Here is an 18,028-nt window from a genome sequence, read left to right on the forward strand (position 1 = left end):
CCACGTGTCCTGAGATTGCAGGTGTGGATATACGTAAGGTGAGGAGAGCCTGACTTTTCTCCCTCATCACTGGACATACACACTGGTTTAAGAGAGTTGGCAAATGATGAATTGTTAAATCCCTTCTCCATCTGTATAAACAGTGGCCTCTCATCCAGAAGTAAAGCCTGGAGTGCTAGGTCATTAATTCTGCTGTATTCTAATAAATAGATTAAGATTCCCCATCAAATTAAATTGCCTGGTCGTGGAGGGAGGGGTAAAGTAAGAGTTTCAGTCTTTGACGGAAGTTTTCTGGAAGCGCTCAGAAGGCTGCCAAGCAAGCACTAAGGGTCATTGGTGTTGGAGGTTAAATTCGTTTAGAGTCAGCTGTGATCCTTCAAGAATGAACACTTGGCATCTACTGAGCCTCTTCTTCCAGGATTTTCTAAGTTAGAGCCTTTTTTAATAACAAGAAGGATTGTTCTTAATGAAAAGGCATAGCAAACCCCCCCCCCAAATCTGAACTTATCATGTGATACAAAAGCTTAAATATTGTTAATGTTCCCGAAGGGGGCGCTATGATCACTGGACTGAAACCAGCATATTATTGGAAATTTGTAATTATTAACAGTAATGTGACTTTAACTGGAAGCTAACTTAATGAATCTCTGGATGGAAAGACTGGACTTTCTTGAAGGTAGATGCCACATGTATGGTGTAAGTTTACTTTGAGACTCAGAGCCGTAAATACTAAGATTTGGAGTGTAGGGATTTGTGAATGAGATTTAGCATTATATGGCAAGCATGTGTCATTTTTTAGTAGCTGAGCTGGAAATCAGTGTCCTACCTTGGTTATTCACAAAGAAGGATGGTGCTGCCAGTGCCAGGATCTCTCATATTGTTTTTTACTTTTTGGGTGGGGGATGAGTTAGAGCTGTTAGTCAAGAATTTAAGATGTCATAAAAACTGATGATCAAAAACTGAAAATGTTTGAACAATGATGTTCCACTTTGCACAAAAAGAAATTAAAGATAGAAGCAAGTCTTTAGCACCATCTCTAAAAACAGGAACCATAGGTAATGAAAATAACAGCTGCTCAATCTGTATCAGTTTTTTGGTTAGAGAACCCATTAAAATATACTGTCTACCCATGTAGGAAGCAGTGTTAATACTGTTTATTTTCCAGGATTGGAGGAGGATCCAGGAAATGAGAATTGAAACTTGGCAGTGTTGCTGTTTTGTAAGGGGAAAAAATATAACCTGTCCTGTTAATGCCAAATTAAAATGGTTGATGGACTCTGTGAGCATGATTCAGGCTAAATGAAACCAGTATGAGAAATATTGGAAGAAACTAAATTCACCCTGAGACATATAAATATAATTTATATGGACAGTGGAGTGAGACAGAGGATAGAGCCCTGGACAGGCAACAAAATAGTATCACATTTGATGGCTTATTTTTTGAGCTCCCTTTGTTCTTATTTCTTATGTGATCTTGGAAAAAATGCTAACCTTTTGTGTCCATTTACATATCCTTTGGGGCTCCCCAGGTGGTGCTAGTGGTAAAGATCCTGCCTGACAAAGCAGGAGACCCAGGAGATGAGGGTTTGATCCCTGGGTTGGGAAGATCCCCTGGAGAAGGGCATGGCAATGCACTTGAGTACTCTTGCCTGGAGAATCCCCGTGGACAGAGGAGCCTGGGGGGGCTACAGTCCATGGGGTCGCAAAGAGTCGGACACGACAGAAGCAACTTAGCACAGCACAGCATATATCTATTAAATAGGAATCATGGTGCCCTTCATTATTATGAAGGTTATGTATGTTTCTAAAATTTTTGAGTTTCTTAAGAGAAAGTCTCTTAATTAACAGAAGTCATTATAGTAAAAATTATAAAAGTTTATGTGTAGAAGAAGATACAGGGACTTTCTTTTGACTTTCTAACTTTCTAACACACACAAAAATTGCAAGGATCTCTTAGGCAGCTTCAAAGTGGGCAAGGAAGTCTTTTAGGTAGGATGATGATCTCTATGGATAAATGTGCCTGCCTGCTGTCACTCTGCGAGGTCACAGAGCAGAGGCCACTCTGTCCCCTCATGGAAGGGTGGTCACGTGGGTCCTCCAGCTCCCCGGCCGGAACCCCAGGGATATAACAGAGAGAAATAATGGTTCCCTGAACACATGGTTAATGCTATAGAGTGGCAGCTGCAGGCAGACGCCGACCTGACAAAATATAGTAAGAGCACATAAGGAGATTTAAATGCAGCCGAAGAAGACTTCCTAGAGATGAAAAGCATGATTTTCCCAATCAAACTTTTCAGTAAATGAACTGAAGGAGATGACAATCTTCCTGGAGACTTGAATGAAGAGCCAGGTCTCTCAAGTGGAAGAAGCTGAAAGCATAGGACAAAAATATAAAGAAAGGGATCGAAATTGCAAGAGAAAATGGATCTAGGAAATATAACATGTAAGTAACAGGAGAGCCAGAGGGAGGAAAAGGATAGATGGAGGAAAGGCAATAATTAAAAAAATATAAGAAATAAATTTTCTGAGCTTGAAAATCAAGACTTGTATCTGTACATTCAAATGGCTCATCAAGTTCCAGGCAAGATTTCTAAATTCTCTGTATATACTGGAAAAGTTCTTGAACTCTTAATACAAAGCAAAATCTTAAAAGCTTCCAGGAAGAGAGAATGAATTACCTACCGTTTAAGGAGTATCAGACTAGCAACACATTTCTCATCGATGACACCAGAAACTGGATATCATGGAGTAACTGCCTTAGACCATGGAGACCAAAGGCCAGCAGCCTGGAAAGCACATACACAGCCAAGCTACCATCTCTCTGTTAGGGTAAAAGGAATTTACTGTTACAGAAGAATTCAGAGATGTCATCTCTCATTTTCTAACAAAAGTATTCAAGAGTATCAAATGAAAAGCATCCAAACAAAAGTTAATCAGAAACACTTCAAGGTGAGCAGAGATAATAGCAGAGGAAATTTTTCTTTCTTTCTTTTTTCTTTTTTGAAAATTTCTAAATTAACCATTTAATTCAAGTGGAAAGGAAAGAGTAAGTTTAAATAGTCTTTACATTAAATGAATTTTCCCATTAAAAATTTGATACTGTTAGACTAAATTCAAAAGCAAAACCCAGCTATATGATATTTTTAAGAAACATTTGAAACAAAGTGATGGAAATTGAAAAAAAAAAAAAAAACAAAGATCACAGGTCAAAGATCCCAGAGAGTCAGAAGAACTAGCGATATTAGGTTTACTATTTAGGTTATATTTAAGTCAAAGGCATAATTAGGATAAGGAAAGAGATTATATAATGATTCTTAAAAAGCACAGTTTATGAAGAAGATACATAAACATGTGTATATAAAGAACATAGCCATTAAATCTGTAAGGCAGAGTATTAGAAATGCAGTTACGGTGAGACACTTTAGTAAGCCTTTCCCATTTGTCTCAACCCATCTTAACTTCGTGCAGACCTCTAAGATGGGGAAATTGAATAAATAAAAAAGTTAGATTTAATAGATATGCAAGAACCTTACATCCTTTGAATACAGAATATTCTTTTCTTGTTTACTTACAAAACTTGATTATATACTTGACTACAAAGAAGACTTTAACAAAGCCAAAGGAAAAGAGGTTTTACAGATCTTGTTCTCTGATCACAATCCAGTAAGATTAGAAATGAACAAGAGAAGGTAATAAAAAAGAAACTTTACTTGGAAATTTAGAATCACTCTTTATGGCTTTTGTATCAAAGGAAGAGGCAAAAATCAATTTACAAGATATCTCGAAATCAATAAAGAGGGCATGATTTATTCTAAAAGCTATGAGGCAGAATGAAAGCTATAAGCAGTGGAAGTTTACAACCTTGGGATGTGTTCATTATTTAAGAATAAGGACAAAGTGTACCTCATCATGAAATGAGGAAGAAGAATGACAAAACAAACTAAAATAATCAGAAAGAGGCAATAACAAAGATAAAAGCTGACATTAATGAAATAAGATATAATAGAAAGGATAAATACATATTCATGCATCCTAAATTGCCTCAGTCGTGTCCAACTTTTTGTTACACTATGGACTGTAGAGCCTCTGTCCCTGGGATCCAGCTGTAAACAGCTGGTTCTTTGAAGCAGTAAGATAAGACATAAAGATTTGTGTCTGATTAGGAAATGAATAAAGAGTAAAAAATTTACAGACTAGAAATCAGAAAAAGGATGTATACTCAGAGCTACAGGAGCAATTCAAAGAAGATAACAAAGATGACTGCATTTGAGACTTCCCTGAGGCTAAGACTCTGTGCTCCCAATGCCAGGGGCCCAGGTTTCATCCCTGGTTAGGGAACGAGATCCCACATGCTGCAAGCAAGAATCCTGCTGCATGCCACAACAGAAATAAAGGATCCAGCGTGCTGCACCTAAGACCCAGTGCAGCCAAACCAAGACATAAATAAAAACAAATATTAAAAAAGATAACTGCATTCAGCTCCAGGACAATAAAATTTCAGAAACCTGAAATGGATTATTTCCTTGCCAAATATAAATGTCTAAATTTGACTCAGGAAAAAGTAGAAAATTTGAGTAAGACAATAAATACCATAAAAGACATTGGAAAAGTCATTTAAGATCTTCCATTTAAAAAGGCCGTGGTGGGACTTCCCTCGTGGTATAGTGGATGAGAGTCGGCCTGCTAAGGCAGGGGGCGTGGATTCGGTCCCTGATTGGGGAGGATCCTACATGCCATGGGCAACTGAACCTATGTGCCACAACCACTGAAGCCAGAGTGCCCCAACGCCTTGCTCCGCAACCAGAGAAGCCACCACAATGAGAAGTCTGTGCTCTGTAACTCTAGAAAGCCTGCTTACAGCAATGAACACCCAGTGCAATCAAAAATAAAAATAAATAAAAATTATTTTTAAAAAGGCAATGGGATCATATGAAGTTATAGATGAATTTTATGTGTGTGTATGTTTAGCCGCTCAGTCATGTCCGGCTCTTTGAGACCCCAGGATTATAGCCCACCAGGCTCCTCTGTCCATGGAATTCTCCAGGCAAGAGTACTGGATCGGGTTGCCACGCCCTCCTCTAGGGGATCTTCCCAACTCAGGAGTCGAACCCAGGTCCGCTGCATTGCAGGTGGATTCTTTACCATTTGAGTAGGGTTTATTCCAAGAACAGAAGAGAGGAAATCTTATCAGTGAAATCCCTCACCAGATCAAATTAGGGCTAGAAAACCATATGGTCACATCAGGAGATGCTGAAAAGTGTTTAATGAAATGTATAGACACAACTAATAAAAATATATAAATCAAAAACAGGAAGAATGGAAAGAAATGACGTTAGTATAGTAGTGCTTAGTTGCTCAGTCGTGTCTGACTCTGTGACCCCATGGACTGCAGCCCGCCAGGCTCCTCTGTCCCTGGGGATTCTTCAGGCAAGAGTACTGGAGTGGGTTGCCATGCCCTCCTCCAGGGGATCTTCCCAACCCAGGGATCAAACCCAGGTCTCCCTCACTGCACGTGTGTTCTTCACCATCTGAGCCACCAGGGAAGCCCTAGTGTACCATTTACCAAAACAAACGGTGTCATGCTAAAGAGCAAAACACAGAAAATTTACAGTTAGTATTAGGAACTAAACAACCTTGCTATCACTTATTTATTTAACAGATGTCTTTTCTAGCATCTCCTTTGGGTCAGGATATTGGTCTGTGTTCTCAGGGATGAATAAAATAGAGAAAAGGCTGTGATTCATGGAGCTTACATTCTAGTGGGAATTATTAACTTTGTCTTAGAATTTGTGGTAAGTTCATTAAAACAAGAAAAATGAAATAACTGGAATAAATACTGGAAAAGACAAGCTAAAACTATCTTTTCCCCCTAATGATATCATTGTATACCTTGCAAATCCAAGGCACCCCCAGTAAATCCTGTAAACATAAGAGAATTTGGTAAGTGGCTAAATTTAAAATAAATCAAAGCCTCCTTCTTGCCCCATAATAGCAACAGTCCCTTAGAAATGAAGAGTAAGGACAAATTAGAATAGTGGCAAAACCTTAAAAATACTAAAGAATAATTTTAAAAGGCATGAAACATGGAGAAAATGAAAATATATTGAAGAACACAGATCAAGATTGTGAACAAGTGAGAGACCATGTTCTTGGATTGGAAGTCTTAGTATATTTTTTTATTGGAGGATAATTGCTTGGAAGTCTTAATATTTATACATTTGATGCAATTCCACCCAACAGTTTTTTTTCCAATTTGATAAAATCTGAAAATTTAGAACAGAAGGTTAAGTGCCACTAATAGCCAAGAAAATAATTCCTCTGTTGCCTCCCTCCAGACGACTGAAATGTAAGCTCAGGAGAGAAGGGATTTTGCTCACGGTTGAATCGTCAGCACCTGTAATTTTGTCTGGAACATACGAGACACTTAATAAATAGTTGAATGAATTAATAAAGGAGACTTCCTCAAGGAGACATAACTTACCAGGTATCAGAACATACTAAAAAGCCATGATATTCAAATTACTATGGTCGAGACAGATGGCTAAACAAATAGATCAATGCAGTACAGTAGACCATCAGAAATAGATCTCGGAATGCATGAGATTTTAATATATGTCAAGCAGATGCAGAAGGCCAACAAATTAGACTTGACTCAGCAGAAAAGAATCTGCCTGGAATGCAGGAGACACCAGTTCCATCCCTGGGTCGGGAAGATTCCCTAGAGAAGGAAATGACAACCCACTCCAGTATTCTTACCTGAAAATCCCGTGGACAGAGGAGCCTAGTGGGCTACAGCCCATGGGGATGCAGAAGAGTCGGACCTGACTTTGTGACTAAACAACAACAACAACGTGAAGACAGAATTCAGAGAAGAGCAATCCTGGAGGCCAACAAATGATGAGACAGCCACACTCAAATCATGACATATCACCCCTCAGATTGGCAAAAATTACATCAATATCATCTGTTGCTGTTAGGGGAGAAGAGCTCTCACATTACTGAGTTTTGAAGTCTGTGTGACAGTCTTTGCAAGACAATCCATCAGCATGTGTGTGGAATAATATCTGTTCGACCCAGGACTTCCACTCCTTGTTCTCGTAAAAAAATGAAACGCTATCTGCGTGGGTGTGTATTCCAAGATCATGTTCTACAGTAATGTCAGTGTGGAGGATAAAATGGAGATACATGAATGCTTATCAGGGGAGGAATGGTGGGCTATATTACATCCATCCCAATGGTGAAATGTTATACAGCTTTAAAAAGGAATTTGGGGCTGTCTTGGTTTAATTGAGAGATTTTCTGAGTCTTTATTTTTATTTTATTTTATTTTATTTTATTTTATTTTATTTTTTTTATTAGTTGGAGGCTAATTACTTTACATCATTACAGTAGTTTTTGTTATACATTGATATGAATTAGCCATGGATTTACATGTACTCCCCATCCCAGTCCCCCCTCCCACCTCCCTCTCCACCCGATCCCTCTGGGTCTTCCCAGTGCACCAGGCCCGAGCACTTGTCTCATGCACCCAACCTAGGCTGGTGATCTGTTTCACCCTAGATAATATACATGTTTCAATGCTGTTCTCCTGAAACATCCCACCCTCGCCTTCTCCCAGAGTCCACAAGTCTGTTCCATACATCTGAGTCTCTTTTTCTGTTTTGCATATAGGGTTATCGTTACCATCTTTCTAAAGTCCATATATATGTGTTAGTATACTGTAATGGTCTTTATCTTTCTGGCTTACTTCGCTCTGTATAATGGGCTCCAGTTTCATCCATCTCATTAGAACTGATTCAAATGAATTCTTTTTAATGGCTGAGTAATATTCCATGGTGTATAAGTACCACAGCTTCCTCATCCATTCGTCTGCTGATGGGCATCTGGGTTGCTTCCATGTCCTGGCTATTATAAACAGTGCTGCGATGAACATTGGGGTGCATGTGTCTCTTTCAGATCTGGTTTCCTTGGTGTGTATGCCCAGAAGTGGGATTGCTGGGTCATACGGCAGTTCTATTTCCAGCTTTTTAAGAAATCTCCACACTGTTTTCCATAGTGGCTGTACTAATTTGCATTCTGAGTCTTTATTGAGTGGGAAAAACAAGATGCAGAAAACTGGATATAGTATAATAGTTAGCAAAAATAATGGAAAAAACTGTGCTTACAGTGTCTTTCCAATTATATGTACGTGGATAGATAATGTGCACGTTGAAATATGTATGGAAGAAAACATAGCAGGTAGTTAATATGGGTTACTGGAGGGAAGGGAGTGCCTTTCAGGCTGATGCCAGTGAAGGGAAGTGAAGAGGAGAAATTAACCAAATAAAAAGGGAACACACAGAGAGACCACTAATAAATAAGCAGTATGTATGATGGCTTTTGAGGGCTTCCCAAGTGGCTCAGTCATTAAAGAGCCTGCCTGCCAATGCAGGAGACACAGGAGACATGGGTTCGATCCCTGGGTTGGGAAGATCCCCTGGAGGAGGAAATGGCAACCCACTGTAGTATTCTTGCCTGGAGAATCCCATGGACAGAGGAGCCTGGCAGGCTACAATCCATAGGGTCACAAGGAATTGGACACCACTGAGCACTCACACAAGAGATAATTTTTATATGTTTTTGTATATAAATTTGTGTGTGTGCATGCATGCATGCAGATGCACACGCATGTGCAAATGAAACTTTTAAAGAATTCCTATTGGCTCTGGCTTGGTTTACTCAATTATTTATAATTTCTGTAGTACTAAGCAGAAACCTAGATATAAATACACAGTAAATTCTCAAAGTTAAATGCAGCGTGGTAATTATATCCTGGCTCTTTGTGTTGTGAGTAGCAGAAATCCTACCAAAAAAACTAACATGAGCAAAAACGGGGATTTACTGACTCACGCAAGCCTCACACAAGATTAGGTTCAGAAGCTCAGTTCAGCTCTCATCAAAAGTCTTTTGCCTTTATATGCATCTCTGCCTTCTGCCTGCCTTTACTTCTCCCTCTTTTTTTTTTTTTTTTTTTGGCCTATCTTGTTTATCTCCCTCTTGATGGCATGACAGTTCCTTGATACATTTGTTTCTGGTCTGTGCTCCTTCCCCTGGCCTTCAGCATGTTTCTTTTTTGCTGCAGGCTTTTCATTGGCAAAGCCTCAGGAGGCGCAGTGGCAGGGCTGGTTTGAGTCGCATGCCCACCCAGACTGGTCCCTGTGAGCAGGGGGTGTGTGGAGTCCTGGGCTGAGGCAGGCCGGGGTCACGGATCCCACCTTGGGAGAGAAGGGAGGCAGGGTGGCCTAGTCACCATCGCAGAATCTGAGTGAGGGGAAGGCTTCCGCAAAGAGGCCGTGGCAGGTGGGAAGGAGCAGTGTGGTCTAAGGGGAAAAAACAAAAGATCCTGGGTGGGTGGACAACAGATGTCCACCGGAGGGACTTTGGTCTGAAATACAAACCAAGCTTGCATCTCTAATAGCAGAGGACTTGAGTAGTGGGAAAAGTGGATCTGAGTCAAGTAGGAACCACAGCACATTTTTTGTTCAGTCGCTCCGTCGTGTCCGACTCTTTGCGACCCCATGGACTGCAGCATGCCATGCCTCCTTGTCTTCCACGATGTCCCAGAGTTTGCTCAAACTCATGTCCACTAAATCGATGATGCCATCCAACCATCTTATCCTGTCATCCCTTTCTCTTCCCGCCTTCAAGCTTTCCCAGCATCCGGGTCTTTCCCAATGAGTCAGCTCTTTGCAGCAGATGGCCAAAGCATTGGAGCTTCAGCTTCAGTATTAGTCCTTCCAGTGAATATTCAGGATTGATTTCCTTTAGGATGGACTGGTTTGATCTCTGGGCTGTGCAAGGGACTCTCAAGAGTCTTCTCCAACACCACAGCTCGAAAGCATCAATTCTTCGGCGCTCAGCCGTCTTTATGGTCCAACTTTCACATCCATACATAACTACTGGAAAAACCGCAGCTTCAACTATACGGACCTTAACACATTTAGGGCAGTGAAAATATTTAGTCCTTTGTCCAAAAGCTCAAATTAATTTCTAAGAATTATAGTAGGTGGTTATTTCTTTGTATATACTTACCCCAGATAATCTATAAAAGGATTAAAGACTTAAGTGGCTAATGAGGAATATCAGCTTCAGATATTTGAATAGATATTTTTCTAAGAAAAGAAAATCTACATTTTGTATTTATTCCCCCCCCAGCTTTACTGAGATGTAACTGATACACAATATTATGTAAGTTCAAAGTTCACAGTGTGATGATTTGGTACTCGAATGTACTGCAAAGTGATTAACATGATGAAGTACCACATCCCTCACCTCACATAACCACATGTATTTATTTTTAAGGCAGTTGTAGCATGTCAGATTCTTTGCCCTGTGTCTGGTGAGACATACTTTTAGGAGTTGTTCTCATTAAGCAATGCTCCAGATTTGCTCACTTTAAAGACTCCATCCTTTTTAATATTGATTTATAGCGATGCTTGGATATTTAGGTGATAAATGATTGGCATCTCAATTTTGTGGGAAAAAAAATGAATGAGATCACAGAGGAAAAAAGTTGATCCAAAGTATCCATGGACAGAAGAATCTGGGCTATCAAAGTAGCAAATGTATTTAGCCATGGACTTAAAACACTTTTTACTGTGAAAGTAACGCCAGTACGGAAAAACGTGCGGCGCGATGGGTAGGACGACACGGACACTCATAGGTACCGCCCAAGTCAAGCCTCTCAGCCCACACCCAGATGTTTCTGCTGTCCTGACTTTTATGCTAATCACTTGCTGGCTTGTCTTCTTGGTTTTACCACTTGCATCCCTACCACGGCTTACCTTTGCCTGTTTTTTGAGCTTTCTAGAAATGGAGTCATACAGTATGTGCTCTCTGGGGTCTAGTTTCTTCCATTCAGCACTGTATTGTGGCCCACAATTATGGAGTGAATGCAGGGTGGGAATGAGCTGCAAAGTCCATTTTTTAGACGATCAAATTAACAACTCCCACTTATCGTAACCCTATAAAGTTATAGGTTTTAGGTTATTACTTGAGTTCTTAGGGGGACCTTAGAATTATAATGAGACACATGAAGTATTTAAGAATCCTAGTGCTTGGTACCCCATCCTCCCAAAAGGAAGAGTCACTGCCCTGTTTATGCCATTCCAGAAAGAAAACACTTGCGCTGGATGCATTTCCTGGGATGTGACCTGAGCTCAAGGCTGTCAGCCAGTCCTGCCCAGAAGTGCCACTTTCAGAGTCTGGAGTTGATGAAGTATTTCAAGCTAATGGAGTGGGTTTTCTAGAAAACTCCTTAGAGATAAAGTAGGTACCCTTTTAATTGGATATTTAAACATTTAGTATTTTTTTTTGCACGTTACCAAGAAGTCTCCATATGAGTTTTTAGAATATTATGATCATAACACTCTAAACATGTTCATAGGAATGGAGAGTGGTTCTGTGAAAAAGGTAAGCTTTATTTAAAATAATAGCTCAGTATTGGCTCAGTGAGGCTTCCCTCACAGCTCACTTGGTAAAGAATCCGCCTGCAATGCAGGAGACCCTGGTCTGATTCCTGGGTCAGGAAGATCCGCTGGAGAAGGGATAGGCTCCCCACTCCAGTATTCTTGGACTTCCCTTGTGGCTCAGCTGGTAAAGAATCTGCCTGCAATGCGGGAGACCTGGGGTTGATCCCTGGGTTGGGAAGATCCCCTGGAGAAGGGAATGGCTACCCACTCTAGTATATCCCTGGAGAATTCCATGGACTGTATACTCCATGGGGTCACAAAGAGTCAGACCCAGTTGAGTGACTTTCATAGACACATTGGCTCAGTGAATAACTTATGTTCCCAGAATTAGGAACTTAAAATTGTCCTTGGCTCAACATATTAATAGAACTTTTCTGCTACTTCTCTACTGGTAGGAAGCTTGGGTATAGAAAGTATTAACGTAATCAGCTGACGGTCAAATGTTGACAAAGTTATGTGTTCTCACACACACAGCCTTTAAAATTTCTTTCATTTCCCTCAGTTTTATTGAGATTCAATTTACATATAGCGTTATAGGGGCTTCCCTGGTAGCTCAGCTCGTAAAGAATCTGCCTGCAATGTGGGAGACCTGGGTTTGATCCATGCGTTGGGAAGATCCCCTGGAGGAGACATGGCAACCCACTCCAGTATTCTTGCCTGGAGAACCCCATGGACAGAGCAGCCTGGTGGCCTACAGTCCATGGGGTTGCAGTGGAGTCAGACACGACTGAGCGACTAAGTGTGTTGTACATATAGCATTATAGGGGCTTCCCTGGTAGCTCAGCTGGTAAAGAATCTGCCTGCAATGTGGGAGACCTGGGTTTGATCCCTGGGTTGGGAAGATCCCCTGGAGGAGGACATGGCAACGCACTCCAGTATTCTTGCCTGGAGAACCCCATGGACAGGGGAGCCTGGTGGCCTACAGTCCATGGGGTTGCAATGGAGTCAGACACGACTGAGTGACTAAGTGTGTTGTAGCTTTTAGGTATACAGCATAATGATGTCACTTACGTGTATATTGGGAAATGATCACAATAAGTTCTATATATTCTTTTTTGCATGTAAGTGTGGGTACAGAGAAATTAGCTCTCATAGCGGTTTTGAAACACATGCATTCATATACAGTGTGAAGTGAAGTGACGTGAAAGTCGGTCAGTGTGTCCGACTCTTTGCGACCCCATGGACTGTAGCCCACCAGGCTCCTCTGTCCATGGAATTCTCCAGGCAAGAATACTGGAGTGGGTTGCCATAGTAAACTCTATTTTAAAAAACTCTACCTATACTTTTTGGCTGATGCCAGAGGTAAGAGCCTAACTTCTTGATTGACTTCCTTTTCCCACCAAGAGTACATCTTACTATGCTAGCCATTACCCTATACATTCTTGTACTATATTGAGTCAATTTAAATTTAACTAAGGTCATAATTTAAAAGGAAGATAATACATATTCACAAACCAATTAATCATGATTCCAAAAATCATCCAAGTTTACCTGCGCACTGGCTTTTCTCCATTAAGGCAGTAGGGTCCATAGCAAATTTAAAATGCTGGCATAGTTGCTTTCTACTTCTCAGAACTCTTATGACAGCCTTCTGCTGTTATTTCCTTGGGGGTCTGCTCAGAAATTCAAATACATTCTGATATTTTTCCAAGCAAAATATAATTTAAAACAAATCTTTGCACATACCTAAGTTGTGTCCAGCTCTTAGCGATCCTGTAGATCATAGCCCACAGGTCTCCTCTGTTCATGGGATTCTCCAGGCAAGAACACTGGAGTGGGTTGCCATGCCCTCCTCCAGGGGATCTTCCTGACCCAGGGATTGAACCCATGTCTCTCAAGTCTCCTGCACTGGCAGGCAGATTCTTTTCCCCTAGCGCCACCTGGGACGCCCAAGACAAATCTACTACCCCCCAATCACATGTATTAGAGCAAAATAAAAATTATTTGGAGATTTCCCATATTGCTGCTCCCTTCTCTTAGTCCTAATAGTCGAGAATGGACTGTTTATGTGACATCAGTCTTCAGCCATTTATCCAAAGCCAGCAGTAATAGCAACTATCATGCTTTCTGTTCACCACAGAGAGAGTTTACATGAGCTACAGTCGGCCAGTGGCTGGAGTTTGAGTGTTTTTTGATAGACATGCGTGCACGATTCTTCATGTTTCGAGACAGCTGCATGTGTGTTCTCTTTTCTTCTCTGTCTTGGCAATTAGACTGGACTTGAATATAATGCTTATTTTAGGTGTCACATGCTTCACTCTTCTTTGAGTGAATGTATGTGTACAGCGATGGTTTGCAAGACTAGTATTGAAACAGAAAGTTTGACATTGAATAGTCGAATAAGGAAGACACTTGTAACAGATTTCTTTACACTGGGAAGGTAAGAATAGTCTGCTGTATTAAAATACACTCTCATCTGTATAAATTACTTTCTGAAAACACATTTTAAACATTTATCCTTAAGTTTTCCCTTCTTTTGTGTGTTCTGAAGCACTACTGGGGTTATTTAGACGACAATTGGAGTTTATTACCAGTGAGCCTTTAAAAGAGTTAATTTATACTGAATGGAGTTTAACTGCAAATGTATCTATTTCTGGTAAGTGTCCCATTCTGTCTTCAAAGAGGCCAAAATTTGTACAATTTCAGAGAGAAAACTCTATTGAGCTGAACCCACAGTGCTCTGCGGTGTAATTCACACCGCTAAGATTCTTAATGCCTTCTTTACTGTCATATCTGTGGGCTGAAAAAACCTAAGCGTGGGGATAACGCTTTCCTATATCCTGGAGGCAGAAACGCGTGAAAAGATGCCGGGGATTTAACCTTTCAAGTCTGCCACTACTAATCGCTGGAAGCTCAGAAAATTCTGTAAAGCGCGTTTCAGCGAACCGTTCACCATATTAGAATCTCTTTTCCTTTGCAGACCCCTCATGTGGCCTTTGTCAATATGCTGTTTGAGACAGAGAGCGATACGCAGAAACTGAAAATGCCCGGCCGGTTTCTGTCCCTCCTTTTCCTGCCTGTGTGCGCCTCCGCCTGATTCTGGTGATGTGATAACTCAGAGAGACAGCGCCGTCCAAGCCTGCCTTCTGCGAGACCCGCCCGGCCCAGGACGGGAGGCACAGAGCGCGGGATGGCCAGTCAGCCGCCAGAGGCGGCGGCCGAGTCTCAGGTCTCGGACGAGCTGGAGTGTAAAATCTGCTACAGCCGGTACGACCTCAAACAGAGGAAGCCCAAGGTGCTGCAGTGCTGCCACCGGGTGTGCGCCAAATGCCTGTGCAAGATCATCGACTTCGGGGACTCCCCGCACGGCGTCATCGTCTGCCCTTTCTGCAGGTTCGAGACGTGCCTGCCGGACGACGAAGTCAGCAGCCTGCCCGACGACAACAACATCCTGGTGAACCTGACCTGCGGCGGCGGCAAGGGCAAGAAGTGCCTGCCGGAGAACCCCACCGAGCTGTTGCTGACCCCCAAGCGGCTGGCCTCGCTGGTCAGCCCTTCCCACGCGTCCTCCAACTGCCTGGTCATCACCATCATGGAGGTGCAGCGGGAGAGCTCGCCGTCGCTCAGCTCCACGCCCGTGGTCGAGTTCTACCGGCCGTCCAGCTTCGACTCGGTGACCACCGCCGTGTCGCACAACTGGACCGTGTGGAACTGCACGTCCCTGGTCTTTCAGACGTCCGTCCGGGTGCTGGTGTGGTTGCTGGGCTTGCTCTACTTCAGCTCCTTGCCCTTGGGCATCTACTTACTGGTCTCCAAGAAGGTCACGCTGGGGGTCGTCTTCGTCAGCCTGGTCCCCTCCAGCCTCGTCATCCTGATGGTGTACGGCTTCTGCCAGTGCGTCTGCCACGAGTTCCTAGACTGTCTGGCACCGTCCTCTTAAGCGGACTGCTGGGCCGAGAGGTCCGACACCCCTTGCCACGTGTCCAGTTAGGTCACTTAGCCTTTGTTTTCTATCCCAGTCTCTGTGATCGGCGCCCATGGCGTGAACAGAGCCCCTGGGCATATGTCTGTGGTCCGTTTTCCATCCAGATGTTGACTGGGTGGGTTTTCCCGTATGCTGGAAGTAACATGTGCGTTCCTACTTACGTGTTAGCAAAAAAAGAGACAGGGATCAGCTCAGCCTTCTAGGGCTTTTCTCCTGAGTCTTCCCAGAGACAGGGCAGCCGCCACTCAGAGCTGCTCGACGGACCCTGGGGCCTGACGTGTGTGCCGCGGCAGCCGGAGTCTTTGTGGACGGTTAGGCATGAACTGGCTCCTCTTCTCATCATCTTAGCCTGGGATGGAGGGTAGACCCAAGAAGGGGGACAGCCCCAGGGCACACTCGTTTGCACAGTGCACACCCCTGCCCCCGGCCCACAGTTGGCACGTCCCTGGATCCTTTCCAGTTCAGATGCTGGTCCCTCCGTGCGTGGTACTTGCCAAGAGGAACCCGGCCTCTTGCGTGGTTTCAGTTATAAGCCTATTTTGTCACATTACTGTAGAGAGTTTAAATCGCCGAGGAATCTGCATCAGTAAACCTCAAGGCAGAGTGTGGCCACTCATTTTGGACACACACCCTTTTTTCCTCCGTGTTTTTTTTCCACTCTCCAGGTTTCTCTGAAATTCTCTCAGAGCAGTTATTGTTTACGGAGACCCAATTTGAGCTTTTCCTTAAAGCATTTTAGTTTAGTTTCTTCTTTTTTTTTTTTTAAAACGAGGCTGTTCATTCAGCACCATCCTTTATCCTGGGTGGGGTTCCATTTAATTAGTTGCTATAACTATATGTGGATTTCAATTAATTTTTTCCATTTCATTTTAAATTCTAGTATGGACTCACTTAACTTAATCCTGTAACAATTTGGCGTAAATGTGGCAGTGAAAACCCAGGAACAATTCAGGAGCTGTTCCAGCTCATGGTTTGATGTGCTGAGAACTGGAGTATTTTGCTGTGTTCTAATGAGCTATACCAAAATATAATGGCTTAGCTTTATGTGCAGTAGCTCAGGCAAAAGGATGGGCAAGAGAGATGTCAAGCTGATGCCCTTCAAGGGAGTCTATAACAAAATGGAAGGGCAGAGTGCAATCTACCATTCTGCCATCCCTGTTAAGTCCCTTTTAGAATGGATTCAAGTTCTCATGCAATTTATTTCAAATAAAAGCATAAGCTTATGTGACTTGAGTTAATGAACTTCTTTTCATGAGGTAGGGGACATTGAGTGTATATATTTATGAGAAGAAATTGGTTAGCAGATTTTAGATTTGAGGGAATAGAATGCCCACAGAAAGTAGCCCTCCCCCCAGAAAAAAAGCTTTTTTAGCTTAAAACTCATTACTGATGATAAACATTTAAATATTCATAACTCTTAGAAAAGGGCATTACTAAGGCTACTTATTTGTGATAAAACATTTATTCAGTGAAAGACAGTGGACCAGTTCCAATCTCTCTGTTCAGGAAAAATTGATACTTTTCTAAACAGTAGTTTGATTTTAATTCTGTAACTGTTAACTTGGAGACTATGTATGCCCCGGGTAAATATGACTGGAAAGTATATGTGGGATGTGGCCCAATGAATTTAAGCCCTGATGTAGCCTAATACACTTATAATTTCCCGAAATCTAGTTTAGATGGCATTGTGAATGCAATTTCCAAATATCCATTTGTACTTAGAGTAAGTAATGTTTAGGAGGTGTTTTGTGGTTTGGATTTATGTATTTATAAGGTTTTTTAAAAACCGTTCATTTTGCCTGAAATGTAACGTCAGATGAATTGGTGAGTTGTCAGAGGGCGAGATTTCTAGAAGGCTCTGGATGTGGGCACTATGTATTTTGCTTATTTGTGTAAGGTCCGCAGTGCTTAGTTTGTGCCTCTGTATTGCGGTAGTCTTTTTTTTTTTTTTTCCGGTTGCCAGTAAGTTAATTTGGTGTTAACCAGTTTTAAATGTATGACAACAAAAAACCCTTCATGATGTTGAATGAAAAAAGGACAGTGCTTCAGTCTTTTATTTATTGTGGTGATGTTTTATTTGTCCATTAAATTGTTATTATTTCCAAGCTAGAAGTCTGATTTTTCTGACGGTTGAAATTCAATCATTTTGGACTTTGTTTAACATTAGATAATTGCACACTTGAGCTTTCAAAGACATTGATTAAGCTAATGCCTTTATTATACAAATAAAGATTCTAGAACTTTCTGACAAAGCTGATCTACTTATCATAAAAGACCTTCATGCTTTTTTTTTTTTTTAAAGAAAAGGACAAAAGTAGGAAAGATGAAATCAAAACTTGTCTTTATAATAAATTTTTTTGGTTTTAATTTGCTTGATTTGTTTTCCAGACTGCCTAGCTGCTGAGCAAAACGGAATCCATTTTGGTTGGGAATTCACTAACCTTGTGTGATCAGTACAAATTTTAAAAATGTACCTGATATTTAAATATGACCAGTGTTAGGCAAGGTCACAGTAATTTGGGAACATGTAGCAGTTTTATGCTTATGATGCTTAGTAAATTGGCACTATATGTTAATCTAGAGTCATGGCTTC

The 18,028-nt window shown here is 41.7% G+C and overlaps 1 protein-coding gene across 5 annotated transcripts in view; it reads left to right on the plus strand.

Moving 5' to 3' along the window:
- The window catches only part of RNF182 (ring finger protein 182), a 47,389-nt gene extending 29,702 nt beyond the window's left edge, over window positions 1-17,687 (plus strand). For 3 of the 5 annotated variants that reach the window (XM_070457075.1, XM_070457074.1, XM_070457073.1), the window contains one exon: window positions 14,431-17,687. In XM_070457075.1, the coding sequence (XP_070313176.1) occupies window positions 14,641-15,390 (750 nt within the window). In that variant the 5' untranslated portion in view covers window positions 14,431-14,640 and the 3' untranslated portion in view covers window positions 15,391-17,687. Of the gene's footprint in view, window positions 1-11,151; window positions 11,308-14,430 lie in introns of all 5 variants that reach the window. The other 2 variants (XM_070457071.1, XM_070457072.1) reach the window with 1 other exon arrangement.
- Window positions 17,688-18,028: the final 341 nt, after the last annotated feature.

Source organism: Odocoileus virginianus, chromosome 27 (genome assembly GCF_023699985.2).
Source record: "Odocoileus virginianus isolate 20LAN1187 ecotype Illinois chromosome 27, Ovbor_1.2, whole genome shotgun sequence".
In the NCBI taxonomy this organism is placed as follows: domain Eukaryota; kingdom Metazoa; phylum Chordata; class Mammalia; order Artiodactyla; family Cervidae; genus Odocoileus; species Odocoileus virginianus.